This window comes from Cyrtonyx montezumae, unplaced genomic scaffold (assembly GCF_038088225.1).
Source record: "Cyrtonyx montezumae isolate F1298 unplaced genomic scaffold, pur_monq_1.0 scaffold_3, whole genome shotgun sequence".
Classification (NCBI taxonomy): domain Eukaryota; kingdom Metazoa; phylum Chordata; class Aves; order Galliformes; family Odontophoridae; genus Cyrtonyx; species Cyrtonyx montezumae.
The window spans coordinates 36,272,250-36,295,124 of record NW_027072034.1 but is presented as its reverse complement, the minus strand read 5'-3'; the positions used below and the strand labels follow the sequence as shown (position 1 = coordinate 36,295,124).

Sequence of the window (22,875 nt, the reverse complement as noted above, 5' to 3'; positions counted from 1 at the left end):
ATGAACTCCTTTCTGGGAGATATCACAGACACACTGACATAAGATGATTTCATCCTGAAAATGCTTGCTTTGGGGCTCATGTCATCCTTTAGCAATCACTGTTGCAAAGCTCTGTTAAGCTAGTGGGATTTTCATCCACTTAATCTACTTTGGCTGCTTATAACCTGTGTTGATTAAAATGGATAAATTACTGAGGTCATCAGCAGTGATTAAAAATGAAAGGAACTGATGATCCTGTAATGTGCCAAAACCTGCAGCCAGCAGCACTGAAGGGAAAGTAAAATCTGCCTTGCTCTTTATCATTGGTATTTAGAGTTCCTTCCTCAATCCTCGAGAGTGGTACTTGCATTTCTTGGAAGAGAAGCAGGAGGAAGGCAACTTGCAGGATGTCAAAAAGAAAACATATCTGCTCACTGAAAAAGATTGAAGGGTGCAAGTGATGCTGAACTGTAATGTTTTCTATGTGTATCTTTTAGTGTTGTGGGAAGAAATCACAGAATGGTTTGGGTTGGAAGGGGCCTCACAGCCCACCCAGCCCCAGTCCCATGCTGTGGGCAGGGCTGCCCCCACCAGCTCAGGCTGCCCAGGGCCCCATCCAGCCTGGCCTTGAGCACCTCCAGGGATGAGGCACTGCAGCTTCGCTGGGCAGTCTGTGCCAGGGCCTCGCTGCCCTCTGAGTAAAGAGTTTCCACCTAATATCTAGTTCAAGCTAGGTTTATTTGAAGTTATACGTTCTCAGAAGAATGATTCTGATTACTTGGAAATAAAATGTAGTAGAAGTAATGTTTTTAACAACATGGCACGATTTGTACTTGTTTGGGTGAAACAGATTTTGTTTAGGGTAGCTGCTCCTGTTTTCAGCAACAAAATTGTCATAAATAGAATACCTACATATTTACAAGGGGAAATTATCAATGAATCATGTATCTTGTGTTTTAATTCAATTCAGACACATTTAAAACAAAACCACATCCAGGTACAGTGTTATTTTTTAATGCTGTAGCATGCTGCAAACTGGCCTTTCTGAAACCTTTTCTCAAATGCAATTTGTTTTAGACACTCTCAGCTGGAACAGCTTGACTCCATGCAAACACTTGATGTACGATTCTTGTTTGCAGAATTGATGGCTTGCTTGCAGCTTCCCTATGCCTGCGCATCTTTGTGCCATTTACCCATAAGCACCCCCACCCCATCCCTCATTTTACTTCATTTAAATGTAGAGCGGAATTAGAGTTGTAGTAGATGTTGGCTAACTTTTTCCTCTACTAAAACTGTACTGCTGTAACATTAATTCCATGGTTTCAGCACTATCAGAGGGCTCAGCAGACGATTCCAACTTGCAGATTCTCAGGCTCTTGGAGCCCTCGGTTCAGAGTGGACTGCTTGCTTATGTCTTTTGCAGAATTCCATATCCTGGGGTATCTTTTCCCCTTCGATGATGTACAGCAGTAACAGTGTTTGTTTGGCATGGTTTGTGTTGCTACGTACGTATCAGAACATCAGTAAAGTATGATGAAGCATTCAGGCCGCTTGTTTGGCCACTGAGTTTTCGTTGTGTTTGGGTGTTGCAAGCTCTGTGCTTCCCCATCCTCAGGTCTGAAAGGCTGCCGGTCTGGCTTTGATGCTATACATAGACAACAGTAGTGTACAGGATAAGGTGCATTAGACACGCACCTGATAACCAAAGTATTAACAGTTATGTCTTTGTTTTGTTTTTGTAGATTTGTTCGGACCGTGCTACCATTTTCTCAGGAGTTCCAGAGAGATAAGCAGCCCAATGCTCAGCCCCAGTACCTCTATGGATCAAAGGTTGGAGTTTATTCCCTTTATGTTTTGGTTTGCCAGTATTTGAGGGTATTGTTTCACGTGAAAGTTACCAAAATATTCATATGTTTTATGAATATGGAAATTACTAGAAATGGATTTGGATGCATTCTGTGGCTGTGTTAAATTCTGTGTATGCTTTGTTTTTAGACTTTCCCATGAAGCTCACAGTATACTTCAGTCCAAGTGCAAGTGATTAGCCTGATTGTTTGTGTTTGCTCCTCCTCTCAACCACCTTGCACTGCAGTTTCTTGTAGTGGTTGAAGGGCTGGGGAAGGGAGGATGAGTGCAGCCACTTCCTTGTTACGCTGCTGAATGTTGTAGCAGGAGAGGAAGGAGCAGATGGGAAAAACAGCTTCAGTTATTGTCTGACATAGCAGGATGTAAGGGTGACAGAGCAGTGGCACAGCTGCACAGAGAGGTGGTAGGGTCTCCTTCTCTGGAGATGTTTAAGACCCACCTGGACGCCTACCTGTGCAACCTGGGCTAGGGAGCTGCTTTGGCAGGGGGTTGGATTCGATCTCTAGAGGTCCCTTCCAACCTCTACAATTCTGTGATTCGGTGGATCTAGACCCTGACTGTCCTAAGCTATCAGATACAAAACAGCTTAAATTATTTTAGAGAAAATGTAGCATTTCTTTGTCAACTTCACCCCAGGGATGTAGCAGTCTTTGTGATGAGCTTGGTGTTCTGGTCAGATCCTCTGTCAGCCTCATGGTGCTTTGCAGGTTTGTGCAAGGTTTCCACAGAAGCCCGAGTGATTTGTAGTTGTGTGCTCTGCACAGCCACGTGTCTTAGTCATAATGGATGTGCTGCTCTTGTTAAATGTTCATGCTTTAACATATAAAACATACAAAAGAGTTGGACAGTGATCACGTGGTCCTCTGAAAAGCATTGTTATGTAATTGTTCTCCAACTGGTAATGGTAAACTATAGGAGCACGGGATTCTCTGACGTTAGAGTTATTGTGTTCTTTGCCATTTTAGGAATTCACCAGATGCTGTGTAAAGAGCAACAAGCTCACTGAATTTAGTGCAGATTGCTAACGTAATTTATCTAAATGATGATACAGTTGGGTGGGTGAGGAGGATTTACCAGGGAACCTTTTCTATCAGTCAGGTTACGTTATTAAAATGAGTTTAGTAGTCTTTGCTCTGAGAGCCATACATTTGTAGATATCTGATTATTTTTCTCTACTGCTGTGAACTTAGATGTGTTTCTGGAGCAAATTTTGTAACTAGATGCAATAGTAATTATTAGCAAAGATTCCTTACTCAATGTAATTCTGAATTTTTACAGTGTATTTTTTAAAGTGTATTGTTTATTTTTTAATATGGTGCATTCTGGAATTGAGAATATCAGAATGGAGCTGTAAGAGGGAAATTTGTATATAGCAAGTAACAGCTGGTGCTTCAAATTGTAGTGTGGTATTGCTGTGAGGTATTTCTCTGAGTACTGTACAGTCAGTGGATGCACTCTGTGACAGGTGTGAGTCCTCTAGCTGTTACACTGTACAGTTGTTGCGTGACTGGTAATAGAGCAATAGGGAATAGCCACATGTTTGTTTTTATTGTCTTTCTGAGTTCTTGAACTACTCGGCATGTTCAGGTAAGCACTTTGTATTGATTAGATATGCAAGGAATATGTGTTTTTCTTTCTTTTTTTCTTTTTCTCCTCATTGGATTTTTTGTTTGGTTGGTTTTAAGCAATGGTTGGTGTTTATTTAGATCAGGACAGAGGCATGGTGGCTTCCTGTGCACGCAGATACTAGTACAATCCCATACATACATAAGTTAAACATTTGCTGTAAAGTATTTTTGCATAAGCACGGTGCTTGCTTAGGAATCACTAAACGTATTTTTAGTTTTGATTGAAGGGGTTCATTTATTCTCATGCATTTATTCGTGGGTCAAATTGTTCAGTCTATGTTAATGTATATTTGTGTTCGGTATAGACAATTGTGTCCACATTCTCTACTGCATCCAAAGTTTTCTGAGCAGTATCTTTGCTACCAAAACAGAGGACCATGGGTATAATGTAGTTCTGGCTGAGCTGGAAACAGAGCTGGAGACAGGAAGGAGTTATGAGCCGTGTAAGTGAGCAGTATTTAGAAAGCTCCTTGCATGTGGACATTGTAATCCCTTTGCACCATTGCAATGCATATGGGATTAGCAAAATGGCTGTCAGCACACTGAGATTTGGCAGTGTTGGCTGGATGCATGAAATGGTAATCCAGGTGTAAGAAATAAGGCTCTTCTGGGCATTCGGAACTAGCATATTACATGTGAATGAATTGTAGAATTGCAGAGCATCCCAAGGTGGAAGGGGCACACAACGATCATCGAGTCCAGGCTCTGGCTCCACATAGGGCCATCCAGAAATACAGCCTGTGTCTGAGAGCATTGTCTAAACGCTCCTTGAAGTCCAGCACTCAGGGCCGTGCCCACGCACCCTGTGGTGCAGCACTGTCCGTACCCCAGCTGCCCCTGCCCTGACAGCTCCATGCCGTTCCCTCGGGCCCTGTCGCTGTCACAGAGCAGAGCTCAGCGCTGCCCCTCCGCTCCCTGGGAGAGCTGCAGCCATCAGGCCTCAGCTCCTCTGCTCTGCGCTGGGCACACCACAGGGCTTCAGCTGCTCTGCACACATCCTGTCCTCCAAACCCTTCACCATCTTTGCAGCCCTCCTTAGGACACTCTTTAACAGTTTGATGTCCTTTCTGTGGGACTGTCGCTTCCCTTGCCTTGCTGTCAGCGCTGTGCTTGCAGTGCCCACAGGACATGGTTGACAAGAGTACCTGATTATTTATGAAGTGCCTGGTTCAGTAGAGCAGAATTTAATAGTCAGCATTCTGCCTTAAACACCACTTGCTGAACTTCTTCATGCTTGTATGTCTTCTGTGTTTTGTATGCGCTGACTTACTTATTTAGTGGAAAAAAACCTCAGCCCTTTGGGAAATACTTTTTAGTACAAAGATCATGGTTTCTGTCTGTACCAGTGAGCAAATAGACACCGGTTTGCATTGTGTTGCATCTTGTTAGCAGCTGAACTGTTAATTAAAATCTTTGCTCCCCACCTTTACCCATTTTGGAAGCAGACCTGTAGCGTTTCCCTCACGCTCTGAAGAGTTTATCAGTGCATTTCAGGATTCACCCTGACTTGAAACAACAGAGAAGTGCTGTCATCTTCACAGTTTATTTAAGATTGGTGTCAGACAAACACTTGTCAGCTGGAGGGAGTGCTGTGCAGGGATGGGGAGCACGTTGTAGCCAACTGAACGCAGCAAAGAGGTGTTTCTTAAAAGCAGTACCCTCCCTTTACTTGGCACACCTTTCTGCAATATTTTACCTGTCCTAAGAGAAAAAAGTAAACAAGTATCGCACTTAGATGCGCTCAGCTGTTTCCTGCAAGGTGAGGGTTGTGGTCTTTCACAAGCTGTGGGAGATGTGGCCAAAGCAGAGCAGCTGCTGAGCCCTGCTGCCTGCTGGGACACGTGTTGGCCTGGCAGAGCTGTGTCAGTGTGGCAGGCTGTGGGTGGATGTCCGTGCCACGCAGCTGCAGGCACGGTGGGTGCATCCTTGTTTTAGAAATGCCATGTTACACAACACTGAGAAAATTCACTACATGTTTAGGGAATGTAGGGAGATTTAAAACGGGGTGACTTACACATACAAGCAAGACAAGGTGCATCATTTTGCAAAGGTGAGCAGGTTTCTGTCTGAGGACTTCGCTTGATGCTTTGCCGTGAAGTCTGAGGCAGAGTGAGATGATGAGCAGATTTGCTTGTTACAAACAGGAAGTGCATTTTGGCATGTTTTTACTTCCTTGCCCCTTGGCCATACAAAACTTAAGGGTATGGTTGGATGGAAACTGGCAGCTGCTGGATGAGTTCTGTCATCAAAACTGAAGGACAGAGGAGGAGGAAGGACCAGGAGCTGCTTCTCCGAACCGCATTGCCTCCAGTGGAGCCAGAGAGTACCACGTAAGGTAGCCTGAGGCATCTCATGTTGTGAGGAAGCATCCTTGCAGAGGTGCCGTATCATGTGTTTGACTGAGTGGAGATTTCCAAAAGATAAAAGGATACCCTGTTTATATTTGTTTTTATGTCTCTTTGATCATTTAGATGAAAGGAAAACAGCCAAATCCCTCGCCAAAATGCAAACTTGTGGCTTGCTCCATGCTTCTTACTTTAACTTGCAAACTTCTGGGAACCAGACCTTTGCCCATGGCTGTGAAGGGCATTGGAAAGGGCCACAGAGGCAGCAGGCACAGAATGGAGTACTGCTGTGCCGTGACGTAAGGTTCCTAACTGACAGCGGGGCACTGTCCTGCTGCTGGCACTCGTTCCTGGCTGCTGGAGACCAGCTGGCCAGGCTGCCTGCAGACTGCGGGATTCTCAATGATGGTGGCCAGCTGGATGCCATCCTGCTGCCTCTCCTCGCTGCCCTGCAGCCCGTGGCTGTGCCCGCTGGGCTCCTCAAAGTCACGTGCCAGGCCTTTGGGCTGTGCCTCCCGCTGCTCCCGCCTCGTGCGACACAGCAGGTGCAGGCAGCCGTAGAGGAGGATCGCGGCGATGATGAGTAGCAGGAGGCTGCTAGCCAGCCAGATGCCCAGCGCCAGCTCCTTCTTGGTGGTGCCAGCCGATGCCAGGTCTTGTTCCAGCGTGTTGAACACCTGGCACTGGTCACTGGAGGGGTTGGCAGACTGGCAAGTGACACACAGGAGGTACGTGGTCAGCGGGGTGAGGTTTTCCACCACAAATGAGGAGCGGCTGGCAGGCACCCTCTCCTCCTTCTGGAAGCTCTTCCTGGAGTAGCTGGACAGCGCACTGTTCCAGTTGGGGTGGTACATGATGCTGTAAAAGCTGTCGGCACAGCTGGCCATCCTGGGCCAAATCACCATCGCTGTGTTTCCTGTGATGTTCTGGACAGTTATTCCCATTGTGGTGCTGCTGTGATGTATTGGCTTTCCCAGCAGTGATCCCCCTTTGGGAAGGGGGAATTATTGCTTCCCGGGGTCCCGCTGCGGCACGGCGGATGCTGCATGGGTTGTAGCACTCTGTAATTCAAAGGAGGAATTAGTGAGGGATACAGTGCTCTTAGCTTTAAACTACATAGTCCTTTGCCAGGTTAAAGGCTGCACATGGGCCTGTATTAATCCAGCCTGTCCAGGTGACCAGCTGTATCGTGTCTCCATGAGATGGTGCACCTTGCTGGGTTTGGCTTCAGGGAACCGCTTTCTCCCAAAGGGATTTTCATACTACCGTGCCCTAATAACATGGAGCCAAGGGGTGTTGGCCCTTAATATCCCCTTCAGAATTTGCCTCCTTGCTTCTGCGTGCATAAACGTGATACTGTCCCTAGAATAAAGCCTGTGGGTATTTTGGCAAGAGGACTTTGCATTCAGGTGAAAGAAAAACTCCTCAAAATGGGAAACATCCCTTACGGTTGTGGAAGGTGCAGCTGTCCAACAGGGAAAAAGGGAATGATCAAAAATTTAAACAGATGCATTAATACATCTCTTCTTTGAGACAATGCTGGAGTATTCTAGTTAGTGAATCAAGCATTGCTGTTAGGAAAAAAATCTTGGTATGTAGCCTAATCTTAGGTAAGAGACACAGTTAACGAAAAAGTGATGTTGAACCATAAACCAAACTGAACCTCCTGTCTGGATTGTGGCATTAGACTGAAGACAGCCAGATGAACCACGCAACCAATTAACTCCTTACCTGTTGCCGTTACTTCTTGCCTGGTGATGTGCTGAGAAAAGTGGGGTTTGGGTTGTGGGCTTTTTCTTGGTGTTTTGGGATGGCAGGTTGCTTTTATATTCATTGGGGTTTCTTTGGTGTTTTTTTCCTTTTAATTTGATGATTTCTTTTTGTTAAAAGAAATGCAGCATTTGTTTTGCTCTCTTGAGTATCTGGCATTTTATTCTATTTGTATGGTGGTTTCTGTCATCTCAAAGCTTGCTTCCATGAGCAGTGAATTTTCTCGCTTGGCAGATGAGGGATGGCAAGAGTGGCAATTGAGTGCTAAATTCCTCTGGCCACCCACAAGTCTTTGATTTTTGCCAGTCATGGCTAACTGAAAGCAAAGCAGCGTGTGGAGCCATCAGCTGCCAGTATTTTTGTCTCCCATCGTGTTTTACATTAACTGCACGTTCCCTGATGTTCTCCTTTCCTGCAGGTGAGTTAGCACCTCTCTGTCTGCAGCTAAGGCAGCTGCTGTGTTGGCCACACACATGTGGCATCAGTCACAGTGCTTAGCCCTGATGCCCAGCTGGGATTAGTTGATGAAATACAGCTTTTGTCATTGTGGTGCTTTTTTCTTTTCTTTTTTTAAATTTATTTAAATTGCTAATATTCTTTCCTATGCAAAGTCTGCATATTAGGAACAATTTCTTCTACAGAAGAGCAGTTGAGGCAGTGGCACAGGCTGCCCAGGGAGGGGGTGCAGTCACTGTCCCTGGAGGTGTCCAAGAACCGTGTGGATGTGGCACTGAGGGATGTGGTCAGTGGGGATGAGCTGGTGGTTGGACTAGGTGATCTGAGAAGTCTTTTCCAGCCTTAATGATTCTGTGATGGTACATAGTGCCACTATCTGTCTGCCTTGAACCCAAGCACTCGTCTAATAATCCTCCTCGTAACAGAACTAACATTAGAAAAACTGCTGGTGTTCTGAGGCTCTTGGTAATACCACATTTCATTGTTTGTGGCCTCACTGTAACAAGGAATGATTTTCCTTTCTATGATCCCTGTTAAGATGTTAGGTCTCCTGGCTATGGAACAATGGACTGTCAACATTTCTCCTGAAGAGGAAAGCTGATAAAATTTGCTCTTAACATTTGGAGGTTATTCTGTGATACTTGAATTATACTTTATGCTAGATGGGAGGCTGGCAAAAGAGTGATTATTTCATTGGGACCTCAGTAGTTGCGTTGCATTGTTAATAACAATGTCCTTGATGTATGAACATTGTTGCTCAAGGTTTTCGGATCATACTTAGTGTGCAGCAGGCATTTGTGTGTTCATGGTCATACAGAACCTCACATTTGACCGACTGGGGCAGGTGCTGCCTTCCTGACCAAGTGAAGTGCACTTTTTTTGGTACAGCACCTCGATAAAGAAACTGAGTTTGCTGTCAGATAAGCTTAACACATTTTGACACATAACCAACTTCTGAACATCATTATGAGCAGAGCTTTTCCTTGCACAGCTCTCTAGCTGGTGAATCCCAATTATTATATATGCTTCCTAATACTGTCTAGAAACATTTATTCATCAGAGCATTTTCAAAGTAGATGATTTGATACTTAACTAATTAATAATAATACTGCTTTTTTTGGTTATTGAAACACATCATTTGTCACAAGATGCATAATTAGGAGCAAGTTAAGTGTTTGGAAAACACATCTGGTGTTTTGTGAAGCCTGTACTTACCATCACGTCGTGGCAGAAATGTCAGAACAGGGTGGTCAGGTAGTGATGCCGTGGAGATGAATGAACAGGCACCGAACGCTCTGCATCACTTTCCTCAGGAGTTACTGCTTCGTGCTCTGTTGCCAGTTTGCTTTCTCTTCCCTTCAGATTCCCAGGATTGAGTTCTCACTGCTCTCTCCCGTTTTTTCCCCACGGTGCTGCTGGTGCATGGTTTCTATGTCTCTTCTACTTAAATTCAAGCAGGGCCACATCTCATCTAAAGGTGCTGTTGCCTTGGTTTTCAAAGAACTCAGAGGAGAAAAACGATGTCCCTTCCCCCCTCCCTTGCTTGCCTCACGTTGGGCAGCACACTGCCTGCACATCCCTGTTATATGCTCCTGTACCGGTGGTGCTGTGAGTGATTAATGTTAGCACTTGGATGACATCAGCAACCAGCAACTCCTTTTTTTTTTTTTTTTTTGTCATTTTGTTTTGTTCAGTTTCAGGAGGGAGAAAGGAATCACTGAATAAACGTGAGCTCTCTCTCTCTCTCCTTTCCCCTCCCTCTGTATTAGTGGCATTTTCCCCCGGTGTTTTATGGTTTATGCATCGTGAGGCAAAAGTGGTTGTGCTGTGTGATGGGGTTATCTAAATCCCTGGTCCTGCTTCACGTATTGCTGGTCCAGTGCTTACAGGTAGACCATGTCAGGTGCTTCTCTGCAAAGGTGACATAGAAAAGGATGTGTTGTTAGATTGGTGGACTTACTCATTTATATTGAAACCATGTTTTTAGGGCTTGCCTTTCTGTGACAAATTTCTGCTGCCATGAAGGAGCTCCCTTCTAAGCTGCAGCACAGAGGGCTTGTGGCAGTGGGATGCTTTCAGCCAGCGAAGGAAAACTCTTTGTGCTGTGGCTGAAATACTTCAGACGTGTTTAACACGTAGATCTACCTAAGTGAGAATATCAAGAGAAAGAGAAGAAATCCTCCCTTTTTGGGATAACTCATGTTCCATATCAGAGAATCACAGAATTGTAGGGGTTGGAAGGGACCTCTGGAGATTATGTGTGGGGACGTTTGTCTGCATGCGTAATGTTTTAGCAGTTCTCACCCTCTTTGGTGCCCCAGATCCTCTCAGTGTGAGCAGAAATCAGCACAAATAGGTTTGTTGTGCGTGAGGGACTGCAGCTCTGTGCTGTCCAGTTGGTGGGAGTTTGGCATTGAGCCTTTTCATCAGCTCTCATCCAGCCACAGGAGCACGAGGGTTGCGTGTGGAGGCTAATGATTAGCCAAGCGTCTGCTTTAAGTTGCATTCACGGAAAAGGTGGCTGAGGATTTGCAACACGAGGATTCAGTCCTTAGCACTGATTTCACAGGGTGGGAGAAGGCAGCTCGGGCATCAGGACAGCCTCTAGCAGGTTGCTCAAGGCTGTGGCCCTGGACATCTCCAAGGACATAGGGTGCACAGCTTTTCTGTTTGTCCACTCTCACAGTAATAACATGTCCAGTTGAATTTTCCTGTTCGTGCCCCCTTGTCCTGGCGCCGGGCACCCCTGAGCAGAGCCCAGCCTTTCAGTTTCTATAGGGCAGCTATGAGAAAGAGCAGACTCTTTAGGAGGGTCTGTTGTGATAGGACAAGAAGAAATGGTTTCAAACCGAAAGTGGAGACATTTAGGTTGGATGTAAGGAAGAAGTTTTTTTTATAGTAAGGGTGGTGAGGCACTGACACGGGTTGCCCAGAAAGGCGGTGGTTGTCCCATCTCTGCAGGCATTCAAGCTAAGGCTGGTTGGGGCTCTGAGCAACTTGATGCAGCTGTAGGTGTCCCTGTTTATTGCAGGGGAGTTAGACTCAGTGACCTTTAAGGGTCCCTTCTAACTTGATTCTGTGTTTCTTGATAAGCTCAAAAAGAATTTCTGTGAGGTTACATCCCAGATTTGGGGATTTGCTTTAATCTCGTGTACAGCTAGGGGGTTTGCAGAAGAGAGATCCTTATTAATTAGCTGGAGTGAACAGTAATGCAAAAGGCTGTTTTCTGTAATCAGGTCCTCAGAGGTTTACAACACTATTGTGAGCTGAAAATTGAAGTCACTTCTTTGCAGATGTATTATACATAAAATGGACTGTGTAAGAATAGAAGCTGTGCTTTAAATTCATGTAGCTTTCATCTTTTTCTACTTGTGTAAACAGAAATATACGTGAGACAATGTTTGTGACTATAAATGTCAAGTGAAAGATGTCTGGTGAACAAATATTGCTTACGGGTTGTTTTTTGCTTAGCAAGGGATTTCCTGCCTTACAAAAAGGAAGCTTTCTATTTTAACTTCCTGGATAGAGAGTGAGATACAAGGCTGTTATTTTACGTTGTTTTAAATACTCTAAAAAGTGCTGTTTAAATGAGATTATTGCAGTCAGCTGAGATTTTCATTAATCACGTCTGTTTTTCCTCCTTTCAGGCACTGAATCTGGCATATTCCAGCATTTACAGCAACTACAGGAATTTTGTTGGCCCCCCTCACTTTAAAGTCATCTGTAGGCTTCTTGGCTATCAGGGGATTGCAGTGGTGATGGAGGAGCTGCTGAAAGTCGTCAAGAGCCTGGTATGCCATTGTCCTTCATTATCGCTATTCTGAAAGGTTTCTGGTAGGAAATATCTTAAGAAAAATAAAATGGAAGTAGGATTTCTAAGGAAACTAAAATCTCAGCTTAAACTACAGTTTTACACCCACTGAAGTTCAGTGTAAGCTGTATTTGGGAATACCTGGTGTCTTGTGAAAGCTATAGAAGATATATCTTGGGAAGACACGTTAGTTTGTGGAGATCCATGCAGCTGGGTGCTGGGTAGACTCTGGAGAAGTGTAGATGTTTCAAATGAGTTGGTTGCAACTGGAAAAAAAAAAAAAGTACTGTAAATTTACACTCTGAGTGCTTTGGAGCAGCTGGAGTGTGCTTTCTGCCTTCTGTGATTTCAGGGCTTTGATTAATAATGTCACTGACAGATGACCCTTAATCACAAGGAAGGCTTAATCTCTGTGCTTGAGCTAGCAGTGGGTAGCATCAGGCCTATTTAGAGGAGTGCTCAGACCATCCTGTGTTGGAGAAGTTATTTCCTGGAATTGCAGGGGTTGGAAGGGAGCTCTAGAGATCATCTAGTCCAGACAGAGCAGCTCCCTAGACCATATCCATACAGCCTGAGTATCTAGTGCCAGAAATGGCCTTTTTTGTAACAGGATGTTGAGGGGCTGTTTGTTCATGAATATCTTTGTGTACAGTCCTAATGCGTTGCTGTTGAGTTTAAGCTACTGGAATGGCTTTTCCCTCCCTGCTCCTCTTTGTGTAAGGAGCATACTGCCAAAGTAGTCCAATTGTAACAGGTGCATCGCTGTACTATTTATCATCTCACTTCACATGGTTGACATACTGTTCATTGTCATTCCAACAGTGTTCTGAGTACATTTTTGAAATGCCAGAAAGGATAGAGCCTGTTTGAATGAGTGCTGTGGTATAATACGGCGTATTGATGTATGGTAAATAAATAATGGTGTATATATATATCCCAAAGCAGGCTCCCTACATCTGGTGGGCCCATCTGGATGCCTGCCTGTGCAACCTGATGTAGGGTGCCTGTTTTGGGGAAGGGGGGAAGTGGACTCAATGATCTCTGGAGGTCCCATCCAACCCCTGCAATTCTGTGATTCTGTGATCTTCAGGGAAAGATGGAAACATAATTATTATGCTTTGGATATGAGTGTTGGTCTTTTGTTTTGAGGGGGATTGTTTTCACTTCCTTGCAGATCACCTCAGTTAATTAAAGGCAGCCATGGAACGATTAGCCATTAATAAAGAAGTCTGAAAAGCCAGGGGGTGGGGAAGGGGTCCTGATGCCTGGTGTTGATGCTCTGATGTTGGGAGATAGGTGTCTAATGGAGGGCAGGTAAACTGACTGTGTACTGGAGCTGTGTCTTAACTGTTGTACCTGGAATAGCCAGTTTAAGCTGGTACAGACATGCCTCATGCTGAGCATTGTTCTTTTGCAGCTTTTGAAAACATTCAGATGAACTTGTTTACCAAAATCAAAAGGTTGGTTGGACTGTAGAGGCCAGTTGCGAGAAAAGATGATTTCCTGTCCTTTCTTTTCCTTCCTGGCTTTAGCTCTTGAGCCACTCCTCTTGTAGCAAAAAGCAGCTAATACCACGTGAAAGAAAGTGGAACTGTATTCATTTGAAAGAGTGACCTTTTTGAGGATGATGGCTGACACAGAGCTAAACTCAAGATCTCATTCAATCCATGCTTGAACACAATTGTTGTCTTTCTCCAATAACACTGACACGTTAACAAGTGCCTCTTTTCTCTTAAGTTACAAGGGACAATTCTTCAGTATGTCAAGACCCTGATGGAAGTGATGCCTAAGATCTGTAGGTTGCCAAGGCATGAGTATGGTTCTCCAGGTTAGTTCCCGTTTGCTGTTACTATAAACAAATTACTAATTACTGTCTTCTGGATCATATGCAACTCTGTCTGTCTGTCCTGTTACTCAGAACTTAGTCATTTTTTTTCATAGCAGTTGTTGTTAAGGGCTGAGATTTCAGAAAATACTTAATGAAGGATTATATGGCGTTTTACAACTTTAGTCCTTAGGGAAAATGAAAGGAAGGCGGTCTGTCTATAACGGCCTTATGACATGGTTAACTTGAGTTGGGTTATCCACAGTAGTTTCTCATTCTGCTCTTTCTCACAAGCACACTGAGCTTTCCCTCTGCAAGTTAGCCCTTTGCACCAGTGCTCTTTAAATGTCTCATTTAGATGATCCTGACTCTCCAGAAAAGCCTTTATTTCCTCTTGCTTTACCCTTGTGAAATGTAAGATAAAAGGAACATTACTGCTGAGGGGCAGTCTGGTTCTGCCACAGTGGTTGTGTCAGAAGGTTGTGCAGGGAGCACCTCGGCCTCTTAATGGGGAGTATAACAGCTGCAGTAGAAGAAACATCTTTGAAAAGATTTATATGCCACTATGGGGAAATAATTGGCTAATTAGTATTTATCACATTGTTCTCTGAAATTTTGGAACAGCTTCCTCCCCCCCCCCCCCCCCCTTCAAAATATTCCTCCTCCACGATACCTAATTAACACAAATTAATCTTTTAATCTTTGTGTGCCACCCACCTCCTCAGCATATCTTTATTATTTCAGAGTTGCTTAGATTTATTAAATGCCATTCCAAATGGAGTAAGGCTGTTTTATCTCCTTCCCACCGCTTGCTTGATGCTCATTACCAATGTTAAGCGAAATGGAGGGCTCAGTAAGTGTTTCCTTCCTGTTTTTCTCCCTGGAGCATAGAAATGGATGACTCATGGTACTTAGCAGCTTAAAAATAATCTCTGAGGTTTTTAGCCACTCAGACCTGACCACAGTAGTGTGTATTCTCAGATACAGATTCTGCATCACCAAGGTTTGAAGTGCTGCAAGTGCTGTTAGGAAGCCTGTGTTCTCTTGCCAGAAATCCTCAACTTAAAGAAGTATTAGAGAACCAAGGAGAAATTTTCTTCTGAGATAAAAAGGCAGTCTATCCTATAAGAAAGGCAAAACTTGACTGGTGCAGCTATTCCACAGAGATGATCTGTTCTTGCTGCAGGACCTAAACCTTTAAAAATCCTTCTTAACATTCCTGTTTTCTAGAGATCACTAATAACCTTGACCTCATAATTACTTCTTGAAAAGAAGTCCCCTGTGATTAGACACCTGCTGTCCTGAGATGTCAGAATTCTTCATGTTAACAGTAGAAGACAGCTACCTGTGCAACCTGGGCTAGGGAGCTGCTTTGGCAGTGAGGCTGGGCTCGGTGATCTCTAGAGGTCCCTTCCAACCCCTACAGTTGTGTGATTCTGTTAAGAATTGGAATGGATCTCACAGAACCACTCGATTCTGTGCCCCTCAGCATGTCTGTGGCTGGTGCACAGGCAGATTTTGTCCTGACAGGGGTATTTTTCTGTGCTGAAATATTTCCAACAAAGAGCACTTAATAACTTCTCCCAGAGTCTCTTCTAAGAAGCAGCAGAGGCAGTCTTTGTAGCACAGTCACAGCTTTTCTCTGTTCTTTCTGAAGCTACTAAACAGAAAATGTGTGTGAAAGCTCAGGGGGTTTTCATCTAACTATAGCATCATGGAATAATTGCACTGCTGCCTCTGGAGCCTTTCCATCGTGAGCTGCCTGCCCTTGGAGCATGTCTGATTGATGAGGGAAAATGTTCTCGGTGATGGTAACATGCTGTAGATTGTAGCCTCGGTCTGGCACGCTGAGAGGAACTGTCATAGTGTGAAAGGGAAAGGCTCAACCTGTGTTTGATTAAAAACACTGTCCTCTCTTCTGTGTGCTCAGTCCTCCTCTGTACAGTTTCTGCCACTCGTTCACCTTGTTCACTTGGCTCAATCTGAAAGTGCAGGCAAGTGCATCCAGCTGTTGTCTCTTGCCTTATCTGCCTCGAGCAGCCTGCAGTTCAGTAGTTGTAGTAGTAAGTTGGCATCTTACAGAGTGTAGTCATACGCTGCTTTTCATCCATAACAACTCACTTAACCACTCCTTTATACCTGCCACTGCCTACACATAAAGACCAAAGCTATGATTCCGATTCATGGATTATAGACACACAGATTCTCATCTGCCTCGATGTAACATTCATCTATCAATTTAGAATTAACTTCCCGAGTGCATTCTCCACAATTTAAGTTTGCTCAGTAAGGATCCAGCTACTTCGTGTGCTTGACTTTGATGGAGAGCTTTGTTTGAACTCCAATGATTGCAGTTCAGGGAGCTCGGTGTGATCAGCCCTCTGGACCTGTGGATTTCTGAAGAGAGATTTATTCTTGGTAAAAGGAGCAGAGTACAGACAGTGGCATTAGAATTGTTCAGGACTCTGCTCACCAATGGGTTTGTTTCCATAGAAACAATCTTACAGCAGTAGGGAACTTGCTCATCCTGTAGTCATAAAAAATATTTGTCTAAAAATACATTAAGCGTAAGGATTTTTAAAGGGACCCTTTGAAGTCACTGAAGCTCTTAAAAGGAATAACAGCTTATAAAAGTTGGAACTTGAATTTTTGTCTTGAAAGTACCATTTTCTTGCGGTGTTTTCCTAGGATTGAAATACAGCTTTCCTTCCTTTTGTAAACAAGTATTTTATGTCCTGTGACTCTGAAATGCCTTTAGTTGTGGCGAGGAAGGGAGTTGCTCAGCTCTGCTGTGAGATGAGGCTTAGAACTGCGTGATCTGCTGCAACAGCCCTACGTGGGGAAGCTTTGAAAGAAAACCCACGAGCTCAGCCAAGCACGTGGCCTAATTGCGTATTTCTTGGACTGTGCAGAGTATTTCCGTGTTTCTTCCTCAAAAATGAAAACCCCAAAGCTAGAGCCAGGCAAAGCATTGCAAGGCTGCCAGCTGTGCTGCCACCTCTCCTTTCACCAGTTATGCTGCTTCCTATGCCTTTCTGCTTCAGCACAGCAACCCGGCAGGAAGCCGTCTTCCCCTGTACTTCTGGAGTATCTGAGGAGAACTGGAGGGAGCCTTGGCTGGAAGAGAGCAGTAGTGGCAAGAGGGAAGCATAGCATGGGGCAGAGCAGAGGGACTGCGGATGCTTCCAGTTGTTCCATGTTTTTGACTGAATTTGGATCATTGGAAGAGGAGGTTGATTTTGCTGGGGGGCGGCTGTGACTTGATTTCTCTTGGAGGAGAACATGAAGGAAATTTATTCATAGATTTTTCTGGAACTTGTCCGTTGGAAAAGAATGCAGGGACATGGGGAGGTGCAAAGCGGGGGAAGTCAGGAGAGCTGTTGAGGGACTTGAAGAAAAACAAGGGAGGCCATTTTCTGAGCTCTAACATCAGATAACTGGGCAAAGCCAGACTTTCTGAAGCTTTCCATACTGTGTTTGCTTCTGTCTGATTTGGACACAGAAAGAAAGCTGAGGAATGACACTGAAATCCTTTAAGAGGCAATGGTGATGGATATGCCCTTCAGGTGCCTGTATTTAGTGAGAATGGAGGTTGTCCTAGTTCCCTGTGACTAAAACTCTGAAAGTGTAACTTGTGTTTTCATAAAACAAAATGCTAGATGATTTTGAAAGGGCAGTGAGCAACATAATGGATATGAAGACCAACAGGATATTTATTTCTAGCAAAAGAAGCATGTACGGGCTCCCTGGTCTGAATTCCTTTTTCTTTTAAAGGAGTGATGTCCCTGCTGAGATGCAAAGCTAATGATGTCTCCACTGAACCAAAGAAATAATCATAGATAGCACTTGAAGGTCTGTAGGAGAGTGAACATAAACTAAAGTTTGTTATAGCACACTGTTTCTTGGGAACAGTTTTGCTGTTGCAGATGAGCAGATTTCACCTCACAGTTGTCAAGTCAGCACTCTTCAGGAAATGAGCCATAACATGGGTAGATCCAGAGTTATTATCAAGATCAGTTTTGCTGTTGGTCGGCACCTTGGGTCTGTACTAAGTAGCCAACAGCCAATCTTGGAGGTACCAGGCTTGTTACAAGCTCTGGAACATGTTTGATTTGAGTCTCTAGCTGTGAATTGAGATTGTTTTATAGAAAACGAGACAAGATCGAGGTGAAGAAATCTGACTATGTGTTGATTTGGTCTGACTTCCTGAATTAATTAGTGTACAGGCTGCACAGCTGAAACTCGGCCTCTGCTGTTTGAGTGCTGCTGAGATGGAGCCTAATCCTTTACTAATCTCCTGTGCTTTACTACATCTGTTTGATCTCAGCAGAAGCGAGGCTGCTGATATCTGTGTAAATCAGAAACTGGGATTATATGACCAGTTATTATTGCACCTAACGTCACCCCATCTGCAGGAGTAGAGAGGTTTAGCTGAAGTTGCTTACTTGGAAAGAAGGGGCAAACCAATTCATCTTGCTTGCAAAATACATGTAGGTAACTAACTCAGTAGCTTACAGCTTGCACCCACAGAGTTAAATGAAACTTTCATAAGACACTTAGTCTTTCTCCAGGGCTTCATTATGCCACAGAGTCACACAGGAGTGCCCTTCTGTGTGCTGTACAGTACAAGTAGATGTAATCAGGAGCCATCACTTGAATATTAATGAAAACTTGATAACGTGCTGCTGCTCCAAGATCCACTGGGGAGCATTTTGTGCTTCCAGCATCGTTTTTGTTCCATCAAAAATTGCCTGTGTACCTCTGTAAACTTTCCTCTGCTTGGCCCCTAATCGAGCACTACATCTAAGGGAGGTAGTTGATGTGGCTTTTGGAACAACTGCATAATAAATATGGAGTGTCAGATTCTCAAAATAATTACCCCATTTGTCATGAGTGTCTCTGTATGGGTGTATGCATTTTTGTGTCTGCATGTGGCCATGGGAAGTTTCAGGGAAGAAAGAAAGGTCTTTGTTAAGGGCTTTGAGAGGAACTTAGTACCTTGGAGCAGTTGTAGAAGACAATATGTAATTTTCATAGAATGAATCATAGAAAGGTTTGGGTTGGAAGAGATCTTTTAAGACCATCTAGTTCCAACCTCCTGCTATAGGCAGGGACACCTCCCACTAGACCAGGTTGATCAAAGCCCCATCCAGCCTGGCCTTGAATGCTTCCAGGGAGGGGGCATTCACAGCCTTGCTGGTTCCAGTGTCTCACCAACCTCACAGTAAATAATTTTTTTCCTAATATCTAATCTAAATCTACCCTCTTCCAGTTTAAAGCCATTTCCCTTCATCCTGTTGCTACCTGCTTTTATAAAAAGTTCCTCCACAGCTTTCTTGTAGGCCCCCTTGAGGTGCTGAAAAGCTGCTATGAGGTCTTCTCAGAGCCTTCTCTTCTTCAGGCTGAGAAATCCCAGCTCTCTCAGCCTCTCCTCATTAGAGAAGTGTTCCAGCCCTCTGCTCATCTTCATGGCCCTCCCCTGGACCTGCTCCAACAGCTCCATTTTCTTCTTGTGTTACGGTCCTCAGAACTGGACTCAGTACTCCAGGTGGGGTCTCATGAGAGCAGAGTAGAGGGGCAGAATCACCTCCCTTGAGCTGCTGGTCACACTTCTCTTGATGCAACCCAGGATATGGTTGGCCTTCTGGGCTGCAAGTGCACGCTGCTGGCTCATGCTGAACCTTTCATTAAGTGACACTCCTCAGCCCTTCTCTTCAGGGCTGCTCTCAAGCCATTCTCTCCGCAGCCCTGTATCTGTGCTTGGGATTGCCCTGGCTTAGTGCAGACCTTGCACTTGGCCTTGTTGAACTTCATGATGTTGGTGTGGGCTCACCTTTCAAGCCTGTACAGGTTCCTGTGGATAGCATCCCTTCACTCTAGTGTGTTACCTGCACCACTCAGCTTGGTGTTGTCTGTTATCTTGCTGAGGGTGCCCGCTTGATCCCACTGTCTGTTCACCTGCAAAGATGTAAAACAACACCAATCCCAGCACCAGTCCCTGAGGAATGCCACTCATTTCCAGTCTCCACTTGGACACTGAGCCATTGACTGTAACTCTGACTGCAACCATCCAGCCAATCCATTATCCAGCAAGTGCTCCATCTATCAAGTCAATTCTTCTCCAACTTGGCAACCAGGGTTTTGTGCAGGATAGTGTCAAACGCTTTGCACAAATCCAGGTAGATGACATCAGTTGCTCTTCCTTATCCAGTGGTGCTGTAATTCCATCACAGAAGGCCACCAGGTTTGTCAGATGTGACTTGCCAATGTTGGTTACCTGTGAAGCCATGTTGGTTACCACCAGTCACGTTGTCTTTATTTTCCGTGTGCCTCTGTTAGGCCTTCGGGAGGATGTCCTCCATGATCTTACTAGGCACAGAGGTGAGACTGACTGGCCTGCTGTCCCTTGGTGTTCATGGTATGAACCTCCACTTCTCTGACTCCTGCTGCTTTTGGGCAGACTTACAGTCTTGTTTTAGTGTCTGTTGTATGAGTTTAGGTTACAGCTTTCCTTATTGCTGGTCATAGTTCGCAGTGTTGCTCTTGGTTTCTCTGTATGCCATCCTCCTCCTTCGTTATATTTGCTGTAGATGACATCAGTTATTCTCTGGATTTCACTGCAGAGCTGTCCACGTAACATTAATAACATTCTCTTCAGTTCTGTTTCAGTGTAGTCTTTGAATCAAAGTCAGCAAGCATTCGTAACAACTGCTGACCTCCATTAGGGTTTCCATTCTATTTTCCTATTCAGCCCTGTGCTACTGAAGCTGGCTCTGAGACCTCCCTTCACTGAATGCATGCAGAAGCCCTCCTTTACTGCATATTTTCTGTTGACAAACAGATCTTTGAGATGTAGCAAAGCCAGTTCTGGCTCCCCTTACCGTGCACTTTCCCGATGTTTTGTGTTGCTAAATTTAATGGCATGAGGCTTTCTGTTAGAAGTGCGTGGGTTAGCTGTACTGTTCCTTCCTCCACTGTAAATTCTCAAGTTCCTCTGCTGAATATGAGGGATTTCCTTGGCATAGATACACTCCAGCACGTATTTTGTGCTATGTGCTCCCCCTGGGCTGTCGCCTTGCTGGGCGAATACGGAAGGCTCGTCCCCTGTTTAGGAAGTGCTCTCCAGTCGCATCCAGGCAGCAAAGGGGAAGGTGTTGGAGGCTGTCTGTGTTTCTCATTCAGTGTAATGGAAGCTGCTCTATCTAGCATACAATCCAAAAGCTTTGCGTGATATATTTTCCTCTGTCACCACTCTTGAGGGCTTAAGTTGCTTTTTAAAAGGGCCAGACTTATGCAAACAGGTGGAAAAATCCTAACTGAAACATGTTATAAAAGCCTGGAAGCTGTCTGTCCTACTGCAGTTTTCTGCTCCTTGCCATCTTTTGTGAGATTACAGGTCATGTCTGGATGTCTGCGGTGCTATCGGCCCTATCCTGACACCACCTGTGCTCTGTTCAGTGCTCTGTTCCTTGCTGGCTCTGTCATCTGGGGGACTGGGACAGCTGGTGGAGTGGGACTAATAGCAGACAAGAGCCCTGTTCTGTCTCTCTGCTTCTGGAGATCATTCTCTGACCTCCTACTCCATTGTCTTTGTCCAGGAGAGAGAATGTAGGCACTCATTGTGCGTGACTTATCCCGATGAAACAATCAACACACTGCTGGCTTAACGCTTAACCTCTAATTGTTAATATGCTTAAATACTTCTCCTTTCAGTTTCCTCTACGTAGCACATCCACAAATTAAAAAAAAACACATCTCATGTGCTAATACGTGGAGAGCTGAACCTGTGTGATCATCACTAAATTTCTTTCTGGCTCCTGAATTGATTTTTTTCTTTTATTTTTTTGCTTCTCTGTTGGTTTCAGGTATCTTGGAGTTTTTTCACCATCAGCTGAAGGACATTGTTGAGTATGCAGAGCTGAAGACTGTCTGTTTCCAGAATTTGCGGGAAGTGGGAAATGCTGTCCTGTTTTGCCTGCTGATTGAGCAGAGCCTGGTAGGTGCTTGCTGTGCTGATTTAAGACCTCACTGTGTATTCTCAATTTTTTGTTTGGCGAGAGATGTTTCCCATTGTACAGTACCTGAGAGTCGAATATTACAGTCTTGATTGTAAATTGTGATCAAGTACAGTATTCCTGTGCTCTAGCCTCTTTGGGTCAACAGGCTGTGCATCTGCTACTGTTACCTTTCTTCCTGGCTCCTCACTCCCACTGTTGTCTGAAACATCACAAAGTTAATGTGGGCCTGCTGGATATCCATGCTGTTATGAAGGCTGCCATCATTGTCTGCTCTGATAGATGTTCACCTCTCTTAGCTTGAAGGAAGCTGTGAAAACATGCCATCAGCCTCTCAGCTGCTTCCCGTATGGCCAGCCACTACCTTCAGCCACGCAGAGCTGTCTCCTGCTCTAGGCATTGTGCTACAGTTGCTTTTTCCCCATCTGTTATTTTCTTTTCCTGCTTGTCATTCACACTGTTCACAGCCATCATGGTTTAGGCTGGACACCTCCATGCTGTGGGCAGGTATTACACGGGAGTAACAGTCTGCTGTTCAGAATGGCCAGGTGTGTAATTTCTTGATCTTGATGCTTACAGAGGGAATGGTGGGCATTGCTTATGAGCCTGAAAAGCAACAAGAGTGTTGTTTTCCCTTTCTTTACCTGTATTGCCCCTTGTAGGTGGGGAAAGACTCCCCACCTCTGCACATAGGTACTGAGGCTGGGCTGCCCATCAAGGAGAGATCATTGCTGACTTCCAGTCGACCCTACATCAGCTCTCTCAGCAAGCTGGCTGGAGACCTGCTGTGCGTGAGCTTAAATCCTCACGCAGGAGTCCTCTCAGGTGTTTAAAACTGTTAATGTTAGCTGAGATAATGAAGGCATGCTGTTCCTCAGGAGTCCTGCTCAGTGTTAGATCATTTGTCCCTAGGGACAGAGAGTGACAGGAGTGCCAGATGACTGGCAGTGAAACCATATCCTGTGATGGGGTAACTATCGCAGTGGAGAGAAACTGGATCCCTGGAGTGGGCTTTAACGGGGCACAAGGTGAGAGGCCAGGCAGGTGAAGGCCCCACTGCTGCCTGGGAGAATTGGCTGAGGGTGCACTAGACTTTGATGCCATGCAAAATTTAGGAACTTTAGTGGATCTCTGCTAGTGGCTGGGTCTTGTTAATCTTCACTGTATAACATGTCCATTT

The 22,875-nt window shown here is 44.8% G+C and overlaps 2 protein-coding genes across 3 annotated transcripts in view; one reads left to right on the top strand and one right to left on the bottom strand.

The window, feature by feature from the left end:
- The window catches only part of CYFIP1 (cytoplasmic FMR1 interacting protein 1), a 59,528-nt gene that overhangs the window by 31,817 nt on the left and 4,836 nt on the right, over positions 1-22,875 (top strand). For both annotated transcript variants that reach the window (XM_065741229.1, XM_065741228.1), the window contains exons 23-26: positions 1,722-1,809; positions 11,692-11,835; positions 13,593-13,683; positions 21,546-21,676. In XM_065741229.1, coding sequence (XP_065597301.1) covers positions 1,722-1,809; positions 11,692-11,835; positions 13,593-13,683; positions 21,546-21,676 — 454 coding nt within the window. The remainder of the gene's footprint in view (positions 1-1,721; positions 1,810-11,691; positions 11,836-13,592; positions 13,684-21,545; positions 21,677-22,875) is intronic.
- On the bottom strand, positions 6,072-9,725 carry LOC136053182 (fibronectin type III domain-containing protein 9-like). The gene is made up of 2 exons (XM_065743880.1): positions 9,260-9,725; positions 6,072-6,879 (listed from the first exon to the last, which is right to left on the bottom strand). The coding sequence occupies exon 2, from the start codon at positions 6,760-6,762 to the stop codon at positions 6,127-6,129; it is 636 nt and encodes a 211-aa protein (XP_065599952.1). The 5' UTR covers positions 6,763-6,879; positions 9,260-9,725; the 3' UTR covers positions 6,072-6,126.

What these genes read in the sequence shown, in the direction of transcription:
- LOC136053182 (XM_065743880.1), bottom strand. Translation starts at nt 6,762, where the DNA reads ATGGGAATAACTGTCCAGAACATCACAGGAAACACAGCGATGGTGATT.